This window comes from Cyrtonyx montezumae, unplaced genomic scaffold, assembly GCF_038088225.1.
Source record: "Cyrtonyx montezumae isolate F1298 unplaced genomic scaffold, pur_monq_1.0 scaffold_17, whole genome shotgun sequence".
Classification (NCBI taxonomy): Eukaryota; Metazoa; Chordata; class Aves; order Galliformes; family Odontophoridae; genus Cyrtonyx; species Cyrtonyx montezumae.
The window spans coordinates 4,310,001-4,330,618 of NW_027071903.1; the positions used below are offsets into that span (position 1 = coordinate 4,310,001).

At 34.8% G+C, this 20,618-nt stretch overlaps 1 protein-coding gene across 1 annotated transcript in view; it reads right to left on the reverse strand.

Moving 5' to 3' along the window:
* Positions 1-20,618, reverse strand: part of CDH8 (cadherin 8) — a 135,775-nt gene that overhangs the window by 505 nt on the left and 114,652 nt on the right. The window contains exons 12-13 of the mRNA XM_065733133.1: positions 1,432-1,683; positions 1-377 (exon numbers count right to left, since the gene is read on the reverse strand). The exon at positions 1-377 is cut by the window's left edge and continues 505 nt beyond it. Of these exons, the coding sequence (XP_065589205.1) occupies positions 1-377; positions 1,432-1,683 (629 nt within the window). The remainder of the gene's footprint in view (positions 378-1,431; positions 1,684-20,618) is intronic.

The window sequence follows — 20,618 nt, forward strand, 5'->3', positions numbered from 1 at the left end:
TGAACTAAGGGAACCAGCAGCTGAACCTCTTCCTTCATAGCCATAAATCTGGATAGAGTCATATGGTGGAGCTGTGGGATCATTATCAGCTTCATGAAGCCTTACATTAATAAATTCATCAACATCAACACCGTTAGGAACAGGCGCAAGACCCTGCCTGGGCATAAATTGAAGATCAGGCTTAATATCCTTACGAGGCAAAAATCCATTAATTCCATCTGGATTCTGCAATGTTGCAATGTCAAAAGCTTCTGTATCTTCTTCTCCACCTCCTTCATCATCATAGCGAATAATATTTTCCCTCACATCTTCATCATCTTTGATGATTAAAGGCTCATTCTTATGTCTTCTTAGTGTCACAAACAGCACCACAATGACTGCAAAGATAGCATCACAAGTCAATTAGGTAAAACAATTTCAAATCAAAACAATTCGTGTTAAGCATAGTTAGGGATGATAGTAGGTTTTATTTTGTGTGATAAGGGTAGAAAAAAGCTGAAAGTTCTATAAATTCAACCCCACTCAACTGAGGAAAATTTGTTCAGAAACTCAGGTTAGACCTTTAGTTTTTTATTATCATCTCAAATTTACATTTGATGCTCAGTTTTTTGCAAGCAATAAGATAACTCATACTTCCAATTTTTAACCTCAAATTTAGACAACTTTTCCCCTTGGAAAAAAAATAAAGTAAGGTCAAGCTAACATCAATCAATGAACGTCAGTCTATAAAGGTCTGCATTTAGGATGAAGTTTTCCAGAATTTGAGAGTGCTTCTTTAAAACAGAGCTCTAGTGATAGAATGAAACAGGTCTTTCTTATATAATTGAAAAGCAACTAAAGCAGCAAGAGATAAAGAAAGATCTTAGACACATCAGTTCCAGAATTGTGACAGATGCATAAAATGCTCTAAATTGGTTATACTTGCTGCTTTTGCAGTTTAATATTAAAATCTCAGTTACTAATGTAAATCTCTGCTATAAAATGAAGCTGCTAAGTACAGGAACAGGCTTTTGCTGTTGTATCTCAGACATTTTATTTAATTAAAATACACAGTGCTTTTTATCTTTTAAAACTGTAATATCTCTTATGCCATTACAATCCAGAGTAAACTCATACAAGTCTTACAGATACAACAAATATATTTTCTATTTGGTGCAGTATACGCTCTGTTCTCCTTTTTACTTATATGAGTTGTGTTTTGGTTTCATAATTTTTTATATATTTTATATGTAAGGCTCTTTCAGATTGGGACTATGTTTTTTATGCCATCCTTTAGTTCTTAATACAAAAGAGACATAGTTCTGAAATGTCCTTTCATACTGCTGCGCGTTATGGTAGTTTGTATGACCTTATATGTGACTTCTCTGCTTACTTACAGCTGTCTATGAATCAGAAAAATTTTGAACATCAGGCTGTGAAGCAAATACTTACCTAATAGCAAAATGATGCATGCTAATATTGCAATTAGGGCTCCCATGCTGAGTCCAATAGGAAGTACATACGCTTCAACATTACAGGACTGAACAATACCATCGCTGCTGCAACCACAGACTCTAATAGTAAGAGTGCTAGTACTGCTCATGGGAGGATTTCCACTGTCGCTTATTATGATTGGCAGTAGGTATACTTCTTGTTTCTGCCGACTGAATCCATTATGCTTTGCCAAAATGCTGAGAGTATTATCTGAAAGAAGGAAAATTTGCATTGTTTCACTACAGAGCAACTGTTAAACCCACTATTTTTTCTTAATATATTCATCAAAACCTCTACACAAACAAACATGTATTTTATTATGCTCATCAAATCATCAGCATGTGACAGAGTGGTCCTTTCCTTTCCTGTCTGGCTTGCCATGCCCTTGATGAGTGAGTACAACATATGCATTGTTGGGTTAAGTGTAATGAACCTAAAGCAACCTGTCAGTTTCCTCTCTGCACATCCTTACTGCTGTCTTCTCATCATTATTCATCACTATTTTTTAAGTTATGAACTCATGAGCATGCTTATCTTACTTAGATGTTCTTGTCTTCTTTCTTCATAATGGTTTAACACCATTTTAGTAAGTTGAACATTTTACATGACACCAAGAGGCCAGTTTAGATACTTAAGTTTAGCTGTAGACTTAAATGCAGCAATAACTGCCTGTGCTGGTATTAAGACTCAGTCCATTTACTGGCAAATGTGAACATTTGCCTTTTCTATGTGTATCAAGCTGAAAATTTAACTCATTAATTATACATGTGTTTTTGTCCACTTGTCCTTCACACTTAAATTTCTCATACTCATTCAGTTCTCAGTTTCATTCAAACATTTTATCTCTGATACATTTTTGTATATCTCTGATACTATTTTGAATACTAAAAATTGTAATTGATTGCTCCAATAAATTACTCCAAGAAATTTTATTTTGCTTAGAGCAATCATATAGATTCTATCACATATGGTTGTAAGAATCAAAATTCTTCTTTTAATGAATTTCTAATTTCTGATTCAAACCCCTGGGTCTGTACCTGAGATCTTCTAGTGCTGTTAGGTAATTAGAGATTCAAGTAATTTACAACAAATTGCTCCCCAATATCAGTGATCATGTATATGTCAACATGCTCAGTTATAAACCATGATTAGTGAGCATGTAAAATACGCAAGCCACTGATTTATTTACATTTCTTGAGTTTAAACCAGAAGATAAGGTAGCTGACATGATAACTCGTGGTTGTATATCCATATAGTGACCATAAGAAAGCTTTGAACCTACTTTGATCTTTGCAGTGGTAAGATATTCACTTGGAAGTATGAAAGAATTTAGAGATGTGTAATTTGCACTGTGATCACCAGAAACATTTTAGACAGGCCATGGTATTTGTGCAGCATATATTGCTACCCCAAAATAAAAGAGACAAATGTGTTCCAAAGTGCTGGCTGTCCATGAAGAACAAAAGAAAAATGCAGAGAAAGAAGAAGCATTTAGGTATTTTTCACATTCCAGCCTTTCTCTACTTCCACCTCCACTCCAGCCCCACCTCCCCCCCCAAAAAAAAAAAAAAATTAAATGCAATATTATGTATTTTGATATCATTCAGATGTGTATTAGTAAGGAATAAAAGCAGTTATAGAATATGGTTATTAAATATTATCTTGGTTTGGCCCTCTATCAAATTGAATCTATATCACTGTATGACAATTTATTACTGGCATAAAAGAACCGATGAAGAAAAACTATATGATCTTCAAGAACATGGGGAAACTGATTCTCACAAAGAGCTCAGGAGCCTTGTTTTCTCATTCAGCGACTATGAACTGAACTTTAAACAGGATTCTTCGGAAGTTCGGGGTCTTTGATTTTCCAGTCTTCCTGTCTCCCTTCCTTGGTGGAACCACCTATCAATCACATTTATACAACCTGGAGAAGTGCTTGCTAAAACTTACATCACAAGTTGTGTAATGGTTTCAGAGATCTTCATAGCATTTAGAATACACAGCACGTGAAGATCTACCTATAAATTAACTACTTTCTAAAGAGGTATTCATATGAACACTTCAGAATTCCTTTGCAGAACAAAAAGAATTCTTAAGATTTTTCTTTTCAGGAATTCAGAGTTTTTATCTATTCAAGTTAGAAACAGTCACATCAAAACTCATAGCACCCTGGGGCTAAATAAATAGACCAGTCCTTCCCTGTGCTCTTTTTAAAATTAAAAGAAGCATGTGTTTCTACTACAGATAAATTTCAGAGGATGAGCTCGTATGAATATTGACGATTCAAATAGGATGCAGCTCCTTGATGATAACACATTATTTTATCTGCCTCTATGATGAAGTGGAAAAGGCAAATATGTTTCAAGTCAACAACTAGCACACCTTCGAAATTATGAAAAACCTGCACTCGTTGCTGGTTGAATATAGCAATGATTTAGTGCATACATGTGAAAGCTAAACCACTCTCAGTGTCTCAGTACCATACGTTCTCTCTGGCTGACATGCAAGGAATATTATACTACATAAGCAAAAATAAAATAAGAATAATAATAAAAGTAAAAAGTAGCTATATTTTGCAGAATATCAGTGCATGTAGTTTAACAAAATAAGCAACTAATATGCATTTCTTATGTGACAGCATTCTTTTCCCCCTCAGCACTCATGTACCCTTATCAAACAGTGAAAAATAAATTTATCTGTCCACTTGACTGTCTCCTGAAAAATTAAAAATATCGCAGCATGAGTTGCATCCTTAATCCTTTCACATTAACCTTTTAAAGAGAAAAAAATAGTGTGAGGCTCAATTTACAGTTCTCTCCTTGTGAGAAATCCCACTCAGAATATTGTCACATCTGTAGGCATTCAGAACTCTAAAGACTTTCATAGTTATATTACACAGTGATTTTATGTTCTATCAACCCAGACCAATATAGCTTCTTCCTTCCTATAAGCCTGGGACAGTCCTTATCCAAGCTGAAGGACTGGACTGATAGGCTAAACATTGGCATCTTGTCCCTTTAAAGTCCTGTGGAGGAGTTATGGCATCTCATTTAGAGAGAAATAACAAAAGAAACTGCTCTCACTGATGACAACTTTAAAAAGGAAGAAAAAAGGAAGTTTATTATAAGAGACAAAAATGAGACGATGAAAGTGGGATGGAGAAAACAAAATACCTATATCTGCCTGCAATCAAAACTATGCTGTGTTTAACAAAATACCTAGAACCAGTAATGGTTATCAATTCTGCTTCAGAATAAATGAGATTAAGATAAGGAAGATATTTGGGACATTAATCCCAATTATTTAAGTGTAAAAACATTTTAATGGCTGAATAGTTAATATCATATAATAAGATATCAAGATAAGAAGAAACTTTTTCCTAAGCAGTTCTGTTAAGAACTGCTGTGTTAGACAAGAACTGAATTTGTTTTGCCCAGGGAAGAAATAAGCAATAGCAGTAAGAAGAAGCCAACAGGAATTAATAAATACTACAATAAAAAAACACACCCCCACACACACACAAAGAAAAAAGAAAAATAACAGCAACAAAAAACAAATAGTTTTGCTGATGATTTTGTTTAGCAACAAATGTTTTCCCTTTCTTTGCTGTCTCCTAAGAGTAGATATCCCTTGATGCTGCTGGAAATAGGACTCTTGAGTGAAGAACAATGACTCTCCAATTGACTTTTTAGTTGATTCCCAGAACTTGCAAATAAATTCTAGCAGCTGATTAGCAATAAACTCAATTTATCTGATTTGCTTTCTACTCTCTGTGGACATTCTCCTTACCCATAGCTGAGAAAACAGCAGGAATCTCCTCGAGGAATAACCTCCAGCACTGCTGCATGAATTAACTTGGCAGCAGGTTCTCAGCAGGAGAGGGGACAATCACTTTCCGCTCATCTTTCCAATTAACCTGCTGATCCTTCATTGTAACACTGTTCAGGTTACTTATTTATTAATATTACTTTTAACAAAGCAGGGAAAATTACACATAGGCAAAAAACCTCCTCTCTGTTAATAAAGCTCTGAGGTAACTTGCCACAGGTAGAGAGAGACCCTAAGTCTTTACTCGCAGACAGGCATATTCAGAAGATTCTTTGACATTCTCAGTATCAAAGTGAGCCTCCCTGAATCCTCTACTTTTCTGTAAGGGAAAGGACTGAAGATCTTGATTGAAATGCCAGAATCCTATTAAATTCCATTTCATTGATCATACACCAAGTTTACAGGATGAACTAGTACCTATATTCCAACCTGCAAGCTTAAGGAATAGTGCAAGTATAGTGATCTTAATAATTTTAACTCATCACAGTATTTTTCCATCAGAACAAGGTCATATAAACACATCTCAAAGAATACATAACTACAAAGTACTAAGTTGATCTGCAGCTCATTTTTACCATGTTTCTTAAAATCAAATCAATTATTTAGATAATTCTGTTTCCAAAATTCAGTTAATACAGAAGAGATGACTAGGACACCACAGTATCTGTGGATCATATTGCAGACTATCTCTCAGAGAATGAATTTGGTGCAATAATGATTCAATTAATTTCACATTGTTTATTTCATGCAGGCTATTGTATGAAATATTTCTTTGTGTTTTGACGTGTTTTGCTGATTTCTCAATGGCCAAATCTTTTACCATAATATTTAACAAGGAAACATTTAGGAGGTAGAAATGTTTTTTCTTTTGACAAAAAAAGAAGGCAGCAAAAAACTTATGAGCAACTAGAGGACTAAACTGTCAAGCACTGTTATTTATTCCAGTTCAATAACAAAGTAAGTAACTGCATAAAGTAACCAGCTGTACCTTACAGTTTTCCCCAAATCTTGGTTTAAAATCAAGTCCAGTGAATACATTTCAGTTTTCTCTCAAGTCTGTTTCTACCAGATCTGCCTACAAGCAGATTTGTGAAACAACCATTAAATAGACTGCTGTGGGAATATCTCTGTCACAGCTGAAACAAAGCATGACAGTATGGTAGGTCTTTGTAAGATGCCCAGTGTGATTTCTAGATAAAAGTGGTTTCAATAACCATAACTGAGACCACACTTAAGACAAGGCCACATGCTTCTTGAAGATTCCCAACTGTTCTCAAGAACCCCTGATCTGTTTAATCAATCTTTTTGGATGAAATATTTTGAATGTAAATATAACAATTTTAATACAAAGCAACTTCTGTATTTTTCAGACACGAGAGACTTTAATGGCATTGACATCAAGCCTGATGTGAAATTAACAGTCAGGAGTCAATTTTTTCATCTCCCTCTATGCACAAGACATCTATGTTGCAAACTTAAGTCAGATAATAAAATGGTATAACAAAAGTAAAAATACAGAAGCAGCCAGTTTATATCCAAGTGTCATTTTCTCAGCACACACTATTGCAATTCATTAATTTCCTGATGATCACTGTAATATTTTTGAGATCAGTGGACTTTCCTGTTGTGCAACCTTACACCTACATAGCCATTTTCTTTCTTTTTCTCTACCTTTTATAATTTTCTCAGACATTATTTAACATTAAGTATTTTGAGGTAGAAATCTATGCAGCATTTCATTTATATGAAGAAAAAACATCTCAATTGGATTAACTGTACAGCCATACACTCCAGAAGCAAATACATACGTTTCTTTATGGTCCTTATGATCTTCAAAACTATTTTCTGAAGTCATTGTCTTAAGGGAGTCTTGTGTACATTTTTAGTCTAAAATCAGAGGGTGATTTGGCACAAGTAGAAGAGCAGAAAGAATGTCCTTATTATGATACTTCTTGCTTCCTCTAATGAAAAAGGAAGCTCATTCATTTCCTTTCTCAGTTCATATATGACATCCATTTTCATAGAAAAACTTGACATATCAGAGGGATTAACTTATTATCACAAAGGCTTCATTGGATACTCCTGAAGAGTATCCAAGAGTACAGAGAAACCAGAATTTACCTAATTCTATGAAATGTTAATTATATAATATTCAGCAGTCAACTGCAAATGCATCAGACAAGAACGTTCAGCTTTGTGTAACTATTTGTGTAACTCACGAACATGCCTCCTGTGATATTTACTACTCAGCACTATACACTTCACAGTGTTAAACAAAGATTTCCAAAAGATTTGTAGCAATACTGGTATTTCTGTTTTTCTTCAAAATTCAAACCTAAAGACAGAAATAGTGGCATATAGGAAGGATTGCAATTCCCATTTTAGAGACTGGGAAATAATAAACTTGTCCAAAGACAGAGATTTCTCTCAAAAAGATGGTATACCTTCCATGAGCTGAAAGGCATAGCTCAATCATTACTCTTTTGCATATTTTATTAATAATGCATACATTTCTATGAAAGGATTCACAAATAATTTAGACTAGAAACCAAACCAATGAATGCAACACCAACAATTTACTAATCACACTCCTCCATGTGATTTCTTTCCATAAACTCTTCAGTGTTTGTCCTTTTTCTGGTAATAACAAGAGCAGTGTGAAAGCATACTCAGTACCTGCTGATCTAGCACAAAAACAGAGAAGGCAATTCAAAGCATCAATTGTGTATCATGGAGAAAAGAAGGCTGTGGGGAAACTGTAGTGTGGCCTATTTATATATAGACTGCACTTGCAAGAAAGACACTGAAAGGCTTACAGTAACTAGAGAAGGGCAATGGTTTTAAACCATTCACTAGACTTGCTATCAGCAGGAAATTTTTCATGATGAAAGTGGATAGATACTGGAACAGCTTTTCCAGAACGGTTGTGGATACCTCATCATTGTAAGTGTTCAAACTCAGGCTGGACAGGGCTTTAAGTATCTTGATCTAATAATGATTTTAGCGTGTTTTGAAAGATAAAACTGTGTTTATGGAAGACAGGACTTGTTTTGCTCCTGTCTTCCGCTGTAATATGTATTAAAACAATACTTTTTTACAAGGCAACGATTCTGTTTGCTTGTTACAAGGTTACCAATAATTCAACACTGGTGTATAAATTCACAAAATACATTTCTATGAGAAATTATATTCACATCTGTCACGCCTAATTTTACATATGTCCTTGAGTATCTTCCTTGAGGATAGAGTATCGAAAAATAATAATAATAGAAAGATCTTGTTCAATATGACTTGCTTTTCATGAATGTCAAAAACCTGTGATGTTTTCCAGAAACTAGACTGATGACTGCTCTCATGTTTGATTGCAGATTTGAGGTTCAAAAGTAAAAAGCTCTTGGCTGCATCGCACTGATGCATAGTGACAATTGTCAAAACAGAATATGTGTGCCTACGAGACACCATCAAATACCTTAATGGACTTCTATTTTTCTAGATACCTAGGCTTTCTATACTCATTTAAGACATCAATAAGAACACAGGAAAGTTGAGTATTTTATGGGAGAAAATATATTGATGAGGTAAAGAATTGGAAAATTTAAAAAATTTTGTATTATGATTATTTTCTTTACCAATTGAGCAAAGTAATGAGAGCTTATGCCAGAACTGAATTGTTGAAGAAAGCAACTAAGCACACCTCCTTTGCAGAAAAAAAAAATGCTGCTGAGAATTTAGAGTCATGAGCAAAATGATATTTAATTGTGTACAAGGATATATAGTTAGGTTAAAATTTCTTGAAAGGGGGAATTATCGTCTTGAAACTAATGTCATACAGAATGTGTAGTAAATAAATTGTTGACAGAATTAAAAAAACAAACACAAAACCAGACAAAGCAAAGGGATGGAACAGTCATTTCCCCCTACCTTCTTCCTTTGAAAAACGTGAACTTTAGATAATGGTCTGTATAATTTCTAGTTCTATTCCTTTGGAAAAGTCTGAACTTTAGATAATTGTCTCTTAAGTATTCTAAAACCTTCCTTTGACCTTTAGTACAGCAGAGCTATAATCAAACATATCTATATGGTCACTTGCAATCTAACAGCAACTATTGTATTTTTGTACTTTGGTTTTTTTAACCCATTGAAGGAAGGAAACTCACAGCTGATGAAATAATTGTGTTGAGGCATGAGATAATATTAGTTTTATTATTAACAATGAATAATTAAGATAAAATACTTTTTTTTTTTTTTAATTTTTCTTCCCCTCACCCCTCTCTTTTTTTAATTTACAGTTTATAATGGCAAGTCAGAAAAGAAAAGTCTGGGCTCTGGGTCTGTTCAAGCTATAAAGTTGCCACAGTTCTCACTGTACTTTACTCAGCAGCCATCATTTCAATCTCATCCACCCTGATTTTATGCCTATTTATCTCTCCCAAGTTCCATTGTACCAGTTACTATTGACACTTCCATAATCTGAAGCAAATTCAGGCCAGTGGAGATACAAGATATGAAAAAACAGCACTGGCTTTTGCCTCTCATTTTTCTGTTCTGTATTCAACCAGCCAGCCACAAACTTGTTTACTAATAATCACATTGCTTTGACATGCTTTACTTTATTCGGATCACATCACTACATGGCATGTGCATTGAATGTTACATCTGTAAAGTATAAGAATTAATGCAGGTTGCCAAGCTCCAGTTTAGAAAGAGAGATGAAATGGCTGTCAAATGTGCTTAGCATTAAAAATACATTATTAACAGAGCAATTTGCATAGACTGATGGATCATTTTTGAAATCTACATATTCTACTTAATTCTATTATCTTGTTATTTTAACCAAAAAGTTTCAGAATGAAATAACTGTGTATTGTGATGCTTTGACAGAATAATGGCAATATTTTGCATTTAAACCAAGAACTTTCTTTTATTGTTTTACCTGACTCCAGTAGGATACTCAGAAGATAAGTAGAGCCAAAACAGTCCTAGACTAACCTAACTCTAGCCCTAAGCAAAACATTCCTAGGATTTGCCATCTGTATTTCTCTTTGGAGATAACAGATTCTTATTCTTTCTATAACTGCATATTTACAAGTGCAAACTAAGAGGTGAAAGAAACTACTGAAAGACAGATACCTCAGCCCCTCAGGTCACAGAGATTTACAGTTTTATACATTACACTGATTTGGAGATCTATTGTGTGATTATCTTCTACTGGTGTAATGAAGGTCGTGTCAGCATCTCCATTACAAAATGCCAATTTTCAGGAGTTGGTAACTCTGACATAACAACTTGCCATGAGAAGAAATCTAGAATGTGTACTCTGCCAAAGAGCACTGAAAGTTAAATACAGTTAATACAGAGGTACTTTAAATCAAAAAACAGATTTTAAAAAAATTTACTTAACATTTTCTTCAAGTGGAGTGGCTTGAGAAAAAAAACGTGGCTTTGATTTTAAAAACTGCCAGGCCCTGCAGTTCCTATATACACAGAACTCCCTTTAACTTCATGGAGAAAAATTTCTGTGAGGGGACTGAAAGAAGTGCTATAATATGTTTTTGTAAATGTCATTGAGAATTACATTAGCTTTCTGTAATTTGAAAGACTTAAATGCTATGGTAGAAGATTGCCCCGGGGCACGCAGGCAGACTGATAACGACTTTTTGAAGACAGTCTTATATGCAGATTACATATAACAATAACAATTTTTTATCATCATAACATTAATAGCAGTAATTTATACTCCTGTCTTACACCTAAAGCATCCACAATATCTTATTATGCGCACACCTCTCAATGAGGACAAGTCTCCTATGGTGAAGACTAATGTTCAGTTGAAATGCTGGGCACAGTAAAATACATCTAGTTAAGGAATTTCAGTTAGTGGAAAAAAATATATTCCTGCATGTGGAGTGGAATATATTGTATTAAATTTCCAAACAAAACATTCCTGATGATCTCGGGAACACCTGCACATTATGTACGGAAAACTTGACATAGCCAGAACCTCCAAGCTAGGATACACAGATTAGTGAGGTCCACAGGAACGTCCTTAAATTTCAAGACTAATACCTCCTGTAAAACCCTAACTTCACACACATGCTATAAACATGGTGACCCAAAGCATAGCTAAGAAGGAGACAGAGAAAATACGTGTCAGCATTTGAATTCCACCTAACAACCATAGAGTTATTACAAACACAGTGCTTATATTGATATAATATATAAATATTATAGATCTGCAAGCCAATTTATAGCATTGGTCCATAAGATCTAGAATTTTCACAGAATCAGAGTGTTCAAGCAGGACATCTATAGCAGAAGAGTGTCCACTTGCCTTCTGAGTACCTCCAAGGATGGAGACTCTGCAAATAGTAATGACTGTCAGTCACAGTTGAAATATGCATGCAAAATAACAGAAAAATCATTTTCTTCACATGAATCTGAGAAGTTATAAGGGAAAAATTTGCAGTACGTCTCCATGCGAAGAGAAAAACTTGTATATTACAGTGAAATTGTATCCTGATGTCTTCTAATTCACGGTGAAAAGTCTGTTAAAGTGAACTGAAGTGTATAGGAAAAAGAGCTGCAGTAAAAATATGAAGCAGGGTCACGTAATAGCGTCACAAGAAACTGGGCAATTCTACTGCAAAGAAGAATACATTTTAATATGCCAAAACCACTTATGATCATGAAGAAAGACTGCTGTAGTACAAACAGAGAGCAGAAAAAACAACAGATACTTTGAGAAAGATATGTTTCCTCACTGTGGAAAAAAAAAGAAAGAAGATCGATAAAAATGAAATTAAGTCTAGAAGAAGCCAAGTTCTTTATACAGATTTGAAACAGGAAGTTCTGGTAGACAGAATGTCCTTAAACTCTACAAAGTTTTTAGCAAATACATCTGTGTTAGACAAGCACAAAATAAAGGAAAAATGTTATAAAGCATTATTTTTCTACTTAAAAATAGAAAATGATTTCACAAAGACTGAAGTTGTGGGATAGATAAGAATGAGATAGAAGTTGTAGAAGGTGTACATATGGTATAGAACTGATTTTAAACAACCTTCGCCTGAATTTAGCATTCCAGGTTTTCAGTCCCCACCATTTCCCTGTTTGAGCTACAGAATCACTTTTACATATTTTCAAACCAGGAGTTTCAGAAAAAAAAAAGACACCAAACTTTCCAAGGAACATCTGTACTGTATGTGTGGCACAGTGACAAACACAGAAATTCTACAACTAGGCCGATAGTCTACAGGGTAGAAGCAAAGTACTTGCATAAACATTCTGTGATTATTACCAATGCTTCTTTTAAAGTTATGACTGCAACCTAACACCATTTATAACTACACATAATTGGTGACTTACCTCTTACTGTAGATTCAAATGTATGAAATCATTACTGTAGTGTAACAACTGTCCACAACATAGCCCTCAACATGCAGCAAAAGTGAAGTTTATTTACCCAAGCTCACAAATACAAGCTTAGAACAAGCTAAGCGATCTGACATTCCTATCTTAATATGGGCAGAGAGCTATCACTGCTCAGCTGATTCTGGCTGCATATCCAGCATCCATCCCGTCATCCTACCTTCCACGGACCCCTCCAGCACTACCAAGCAGAAGCCTGGAGCTTTTCTTGAAGTTCTTCTATTTATCTCTCCCTAATAAGCTGCCTTATTTCCTCACTTCAAACAAGGGCCCATCTCCAATCCCTGTAATTGGCACTGATTATCAAGTATGCACATCCTACTGTTTTAGCAACTCTCCATAAAATAGAGAAATCAACTATTTTTTTTTTTAATTTACTTTCTGTATTTGGTACAGAATGTAAGACATTGGCACCCAGGAACACCACATTCCCTACCTCTTTTCTACTAGAATCTATCCTGATTAGATAAAATTAAATGAAGACTAACAGTGTGACTCATTTTACAACAAGGCCACACATACAAATTCAAAAATTGTAAGTTGGTGGAATAGTTATTATGAGTGGGACAAAAAACCTCAAAAACAAATACAAGAAGCAAAGAGAGCTTTGTTTCCTTTATTCCTTAAAGCATGGCATGTGAAGCGCTGGCCAAAATGGTTAAAAATGGAAACATCACCACTACGTTTGCTCTTGCTAGAGAAATACAGCCCTTTGCTAAACAGTCATCTTCAAGAGAGTTAGGGTGAAATGAGAAGGTGTGGAATAAATGTGATTATAGCAGACAACTTCGGGAGAATTCACAGACACAGAGTTCAAGTAATAATTAATGTTAATAGTCACCTCCTACGAAGAATGACATAATTCCAATCATAATTTCTTCCTTCCTATACACCACTTGTGTAATTGGTTCAATATGGGATGCAAATTGGAACATGTTCTTATTCCTTTTAATTCGCATTAAACTGTTCTACAGTAGTTTATCTAGACAATCCTTTAGGCTAAGTGTGAGAAACAAGTACCTTTATCTTAATGGAGGACCACGTGCAAACAGTCTGCATGCTTTCTACTTTCTGCGCGGTGGGTTTATTAAAATTCAGTTTTATAAAATGAGAATTTCACTAATGAGTGGAAATTTTTAATAGTTAAAGTGTGATGTTTTCTTCTTATGTTGTTTTAATTTTTAACCTTTTTAGATTCTTGCTGGAGTGGAAGAGTGGGCGTATTTTTTAATCTTTACTATAGCTGAAACTTTCTAATTAATCAACAGGAGAAATATACAATTAAAGTAAATAATAAATTGATTGCATTTTCTCCTGAACAGCATATATTAGAGCATGACAAAACAAAGTATGCCATAATTAGAGCAACCAACAAATTTAAGAGATGCAAAATCAGGAAAAATATGGTTTTGTACTATCATTACCAATAAGTTCCTTGGGGAGAAAACACATATATTCAAAACAGAACAAAACAAAACATAACAGTGAACTGAAAGCTAAGGAAGACTGTTATGATAACAAGTTAATACAGTTAAGATGGTAAAAATATTAAGATATTATGACGGTGAAGTGTTAGGTAGGGGTCCTACCAGCTCTAGCACATCATTTCTCCTACACAGTGTACTAAACCTATTTGCACTGCAGAAGGTATTTCCTGCAAAAAAGATGGAAGAATGAAATCTACCTGTAAAAACCAGAAGTGCTACTTTGGCAGAAGAATTAAAACTGTATAAACTCCTCTCCAAATAATCTATATGCAATTACTTATAAAATAACTATAATACACAACCAACCAAGAAAAAAACATACACAGAATGGTGGAGGGGATTGCTACTGCGTAGTCTGAGTTCTAAATGACACTATACACTTTGGATTTTAAATATTCTCTTCAACAGATCCTGTGATTTATTTTGGTGAGAAAGATTTCTGTTTTATAAGAACCTTATACTCTCATTGCAAACTGTCAGCTAGCAGAAGTACTTATATCATTCAGAGAACCTAGTAACCCTATCAAACATGACAAATGATGGTACTGAACAATTATGCATACTTCTCCTCCCACTCTCACTTGATTAAGACCTATGCATTCATGAATATTGATCTGCCTGCCCATATAGGACAACAATTTGGTTAATTCTCCTAACATTAAAGCAACATGCATGTTAGAACATTTTTCATCATGATAATACTAAGTTTACTAATCTGCATATTTAACTATAGTTAGAACACTTAACTTGTGAAATGCAATGAGCCATGTAACTGCTGTAGATATTGGAAACAATCTGTCCAAACAGACATTACCACATTAAAAAGACTGGAACTTGTTTTCCAGCTTCTACATGCATAAATTGTTGTTCTATTTTGTTTGCTTGTTTAAGAAAAAGAAATAAATTTAACATTTATAATAAAGCAATGAATTGAGAAGCAAGAGGGAATAGAAAGGAAATTCCATTCTGGTATGCAAAAATGTTTCAAGAAACATTTTGATGCCATATTTGACAAGAGATTGGTGATTTTAAGAGTTGTTTTAGATAAGAGGCAAATACAGCTGTGGAATACCTTTGAAGTCCTAGACTGAAACTGGTCGTGGTTGTTGTTTGGTTTCAAGCAGTTATGTTTTAATGGAGCCTTTAAAAATTCCAGAGAGCTAGTACTGTGGATCCTACTATTGTCCTGATAGCACTTAGTTTAAAAGTTCTATACTCAGTGAGGACAAGGCCTTTCTTTCTGCTAAGTACTGCAGTCTTGAGACACTCCATTATTATTTTCTCTACTATGTTGCTGAAATTGTCATACTGAAGAACTGATTTGTCCTTATCTCTATTATTTTTCTCATCCATGCACTACATCGTCATTACTAATAGCTTTATTGTTGTGCTAATTTTCTGACCAAAATCTTTTCTTCTCTTTTGCTCTTATAACCTTTTATCATTTACTTTATTTATTATTATTATTTTTAAGTACTGTCAGTGTTGTTTACCTTCCTTACTTTTGTAGTGAAATTAAAGAAATAAACTGGAAAAAGATAAGTATGTGACACCTTCCAGTCCTGATGAAACTCCTACAGCAGGAAAATTCACAGCTGTCCAGTCCATCTCCTCATTGTGAGTAAGCACTGTCATACATATGGTGCACAACAGTGACCTCAGATCTTTTTCATTTGGATTACATCTGGTTCTTAATTAGACTGATTTATAAAATGAAACATAATTGATGTTTTTGCAACATTATGTTGGTAGCAGCACAAATAATAAAATTTGAATAAGCAAACTAAAAGTCTCTTTGGCATTTGTGTAATGGTATGCTGCATGTATATAAGTATATTGTTTGGTGTTTCATCTCACATTTTCTGTTGCTTTGGCTGGATTATGTTTACACAAATGTACCAAATTGTGATTGATTCATAGGATCAAAAATGTCCTTTCTGCAAGGATATGATGCTGTGGAAATGAGTCTTATATTCCACTCTGTATACACAACTCTCCTCTAGTAGTATAAAATTTACATTTCTGAGGGTTGGAAAGAAGTCGTCATCACAGAGATAAACTAAAACAGCACTGAAAACTTAAACAGCACTAGGAACAGAACTGCTCCAAGAGAAATGCATTGCCAGCAACAATACTGTGAAAGTACAGATGTGCTGGGGAACACAGAAGAGCTGAAGAGGAGCCTAAAGATGCCTAAAAGTGGACAATTGGCTTACCAGATGGCCCCCTCCTTGCTGCTTCATTCATCAGGTTGGCCTTTCCAGTCGTATGAAGACTTGGTGGATCACTTCTGGCTTAGGGCGGAGAAGAGAGGGAATCTGTCTGTCTGGAGCCCTGCATCCTGAATACAGGAGAGGAGTGAATAAGGTTTCAGATGGAGAGAATATGCAGAACGGTCAAAGCGTGGAGGAAGCTGGTAGCTGAGTTAGCCTTCGAGGACCTGACTATTTATCTGACATACACATTCAGCTAGAGTAGCTATGTGCACCAAGAAGAATTCACCTCTCTTTTAGCACATATAAGTGGTGGAAAGTGCATAACCATTGTAAGAAGGTGGAAATCATCTGGATAAGGCTAAAAAGTATGTTTGCAGAGGAACTGCACTTAGTCTTCACCTGCTCTGTGCTTCTGATTAGATGGGAGTCCAGAAAGAGCAGTGATCTGCATGCAAGAAGAAAGATGGGAAAGACGGCAGAAGCAGGTGTCAGTGAAAGAAGTGGCACAAAAAGGACTGGAGTGGAAAAATGATGGTTTCCCATCCACATTAGTGGAATCTTCACTTCAGAAAATAACATCACATCCTTCTATGCCAGTGAAGTTTTTTCAAATAGCACTCAATTGATATTCAACATCAAGGGAAAACAGAACATCAGAGAATAACAGAACACAGTCAATAGAGATGATAGTAAAGAAAGAAAGGGAAAAGGAAGCAGAAAGCTATTAGCTATGAAAGATATTTACTGAGAATATTATCACTGGCGTTCTTAGACTAGGTGGGACTAATAGTGCCCCACCATAGAAAACATAACCTTGCTAGGACTGCAAAATGGCATAGTTGAAAGGAATTGAACATATTACTTCAACGGGAATATGAAATCATACAGTGATAATGGAAATGAATTCACCATCTGGGAAGACAGAACTTCTAAGTGCTACTGGAATGCATTGGGGTCTCATGGTAACACTAAAATTAACTCAAATTTCTGCTAGTCTTCTAGAATTTTTGAACACTTTTAAAGACTTCTAGTACTGAAATCCACCTGGTATCACTTATCACTTCATCATTAGCAGAAAGGGCTCATCTTTTTGAGTCATTTGACTCAGTCTACTACTCTACAAATTGACATAACAACTTAGAATTCTGTCAGATATGTAAAAAAGAAAATTAATTATTTTTCCTACAAAGAATGACCTAACATATTTTCTGATCCAAAGCAGCTTCAATCTGGCCAATTGTCTAACAATGAAGGAATCTAAAGTTTAGAAATACAGAACTGCATTTCTTCTGTCGTAAAAACAAATTATTTCAGGGAATCAAATCTTACTGTCTAAGGCACAACCACCTGCCCCAGGAAAAGTATTTGCATTGGCTGAGTACCACTTCATGAACATTAACGGATTGGAAGCTTGAATCTGCCCTTTCCTGTCAAGCCAGGATCTCTCTGTCTGCCTGCTCCAGTTTTGAAGGAGGTAAGGTAGCACGGTGTTTTCTTATCACCACACAGCTGTATTGCAATTCTTATTTGCTTTCCAGCATGTAGACCAAGAAAGACTTGAGACATTTCTCTTTGAAAGGGTCTTGGATCCAGGAGTGTAATCTAACCAGTAGATCATCCTTAAAATGTGGTAGCTGGGGCCGATTAGGTACATTTTTAATTTTTAATCAGAAAGGCAATTATGTATTCAAAATGTATGTAAGAGCATTCTGAAATAGAGTTTCACATCAGAGAATTCTGAATTGACAAAACTAAAATGTTTCATGGAACTTCACTATCATAATGTTTGTTTTGGTACAACTGAGATCCTTGTACTCAGAAAAATATCAGCATCATTCTCATATTTTCTTCTTTTAAAGTCTGAAAATTATCATTTGTAATAAAATCAAAGTTTATAATAAAATCATACCATCATAATATAAAAAATTTATAATAAAACCAAACCTTTCAACCAAATTAAAATGGAAGTATTTCAATAATTTCATATTAGTCAATGCATTATTAACTATATTGTTCCTAAAAATAGAAATAATCCTCAGTTTATACAAATGTTAAACTTTGCTATTTACACAGCTCCAGTTTTAACTCCATGCTGAGGAAAAGACTGATGGTATGATATTTGTAACACCACTTTTCACACTCTGAGGAACTCCTGGAATAAACACGACCTATGTCTGTGGATAGCAGAGTCTGGCACAGAAATGCTAGATAATAGAGCAGTTTGTGGTTGTTGTTTTTTAATAAATAGGTGTAGTTTATTTTTAACTCTACTACTTTCACAATGAAGGCACGTGGCTATGCAAATATTCTCTGTGATTTCCATTGGCAAAACTACATCTGTTAAGGGTGAGTTTGATCAATACTGTTTATTAGATTATGCAACACGTTCCTTTATAATTTTAACTGTGATCTTGTAAATGCTATTCTGTGCCACTAATGCTGATAGAAAAATACTTATAAGAAACATCACTAATTATTAATTTTACTTTTCAAGAAAGCAACTATCAAGAACATGATTTGGTACATTTTAGAATCATACTTTGAAAGTCCAGATATTTATGTATAAAAAAATGATGACGGTATTTATACACATCAGAAATGTATAAGCGCGTGCTTTCCCTGGAGAACTGCCATCCTGAAACATCCTGCAGCATGGATAGCAGCTCAGCCACAGTTTCCTGGAGCTCATGAAAACATGCATGGCACTGTAAAAAAAAGAGGATTTACAGCTAATATCCAAGGGACCACATGGGTGCTGTGACTCTAGATGCTCACTGTACATCCATCAAGAAATGATGGGTTTAATGATGTCTTTCCTAGGGCAATTTGTACCTGAGGTCAGTGGGTTAACTTTGAAATTGGGCAAAGTGGAAGGAGGGCAATGAAATAGTGGTGCCACCTCTTAGCTCTGAGAAAGAGCTCCTTCCAAATAGCTCTTTCTATTTGGAAAGAAAAGTCTATCAGAACCACAGAAGTCATTTTAGCACAAGCTGAAACAATGGCAGAGAGACTTATGAAGAAATGCGAAAGACAGGCAAAGAAACTCATTTTAGCATGAGTTACTTTTGTGGGAGCAAAAGATTTGCCCTCCAGGTATTCATTTGACAGATGTTGCTAAAAATATTTTCAGGAGAATATATGGAAATGTTCTAGGTTTTATTATATTAAAAACACAGTGATACAGAAGTAGTTTCAAAATTAAGCAGTTTTTTTTTTTTTTTTGTAATATTATTTAGAATATCAAAAAAGAATAGTTGCGTATGTTATGTTCTCTGGGTATTTCTAAATAGTTTAGAAACTTTTCTTTTTTAGTAATAGTAAAGATGTGACGAGAAATAGCAAATTTTGAATAAGATGCCCAATATTATATGCACGTAAAAATATTTTACCTACTACTTTGAAGACAACACAGACTAGACTTGTTGGATGTAAGCACAAAAGAAAAGGACATTTAAATATGAATATGCTTGGAACTATTATAGATATCCTAAGTATAATAGACTATAGAAGGCTGAGAATAAAGTCCGACACAGAGAACCAACAGAATAATTCATCATTAAAGTACATATAATGCTTCAATAAAAACAAAAACAAGAACAGACTAATAACCTCTTTCTTTTCTATTCCTTTGGCCAATCCAATTGGACAAAATTCAGAGCTCATATCTCCAGACAGATATTAAGAATTCTGGTTAGAGGACAGGCTGATTACTTACAGGACTACTGAAGGTCTGCAGGAATACAAATGCATGCCATTAGGATGGTTCTTAGCTGTAAGGGTAAGCTTTGCCCATGTTCCAGAAAACCCTGTGATTACTGCTGCCACACGAGCCCTAGCTTTAGGTACATAACACCACGTTTATACAGCAGTGATGCATCATTACTTCTGTCAGAATTGCTGCTCATCAAAGGCACTGTAGAACATTTGATTCAGAGTTTATTCCATTAGGAAACAGAATTTGGCATGAGAAAAATGGAAATGCAATGGAAACATCTTCTGGGAAAAAATGTGAAGTCACTTTATGGCAAAGATCTATCTGCTAGCTTTTGAAAGTAAAAATTGCATTGGCAGCATATCAAAATGTTTACATCTGTGGAAAAGCTTTTAGCACAAAATTCTGTTCTTACTTGAACAAACTAAAGAAACCATAAGAATAGTAGAAAGTGAATGCTGACAACAGGCA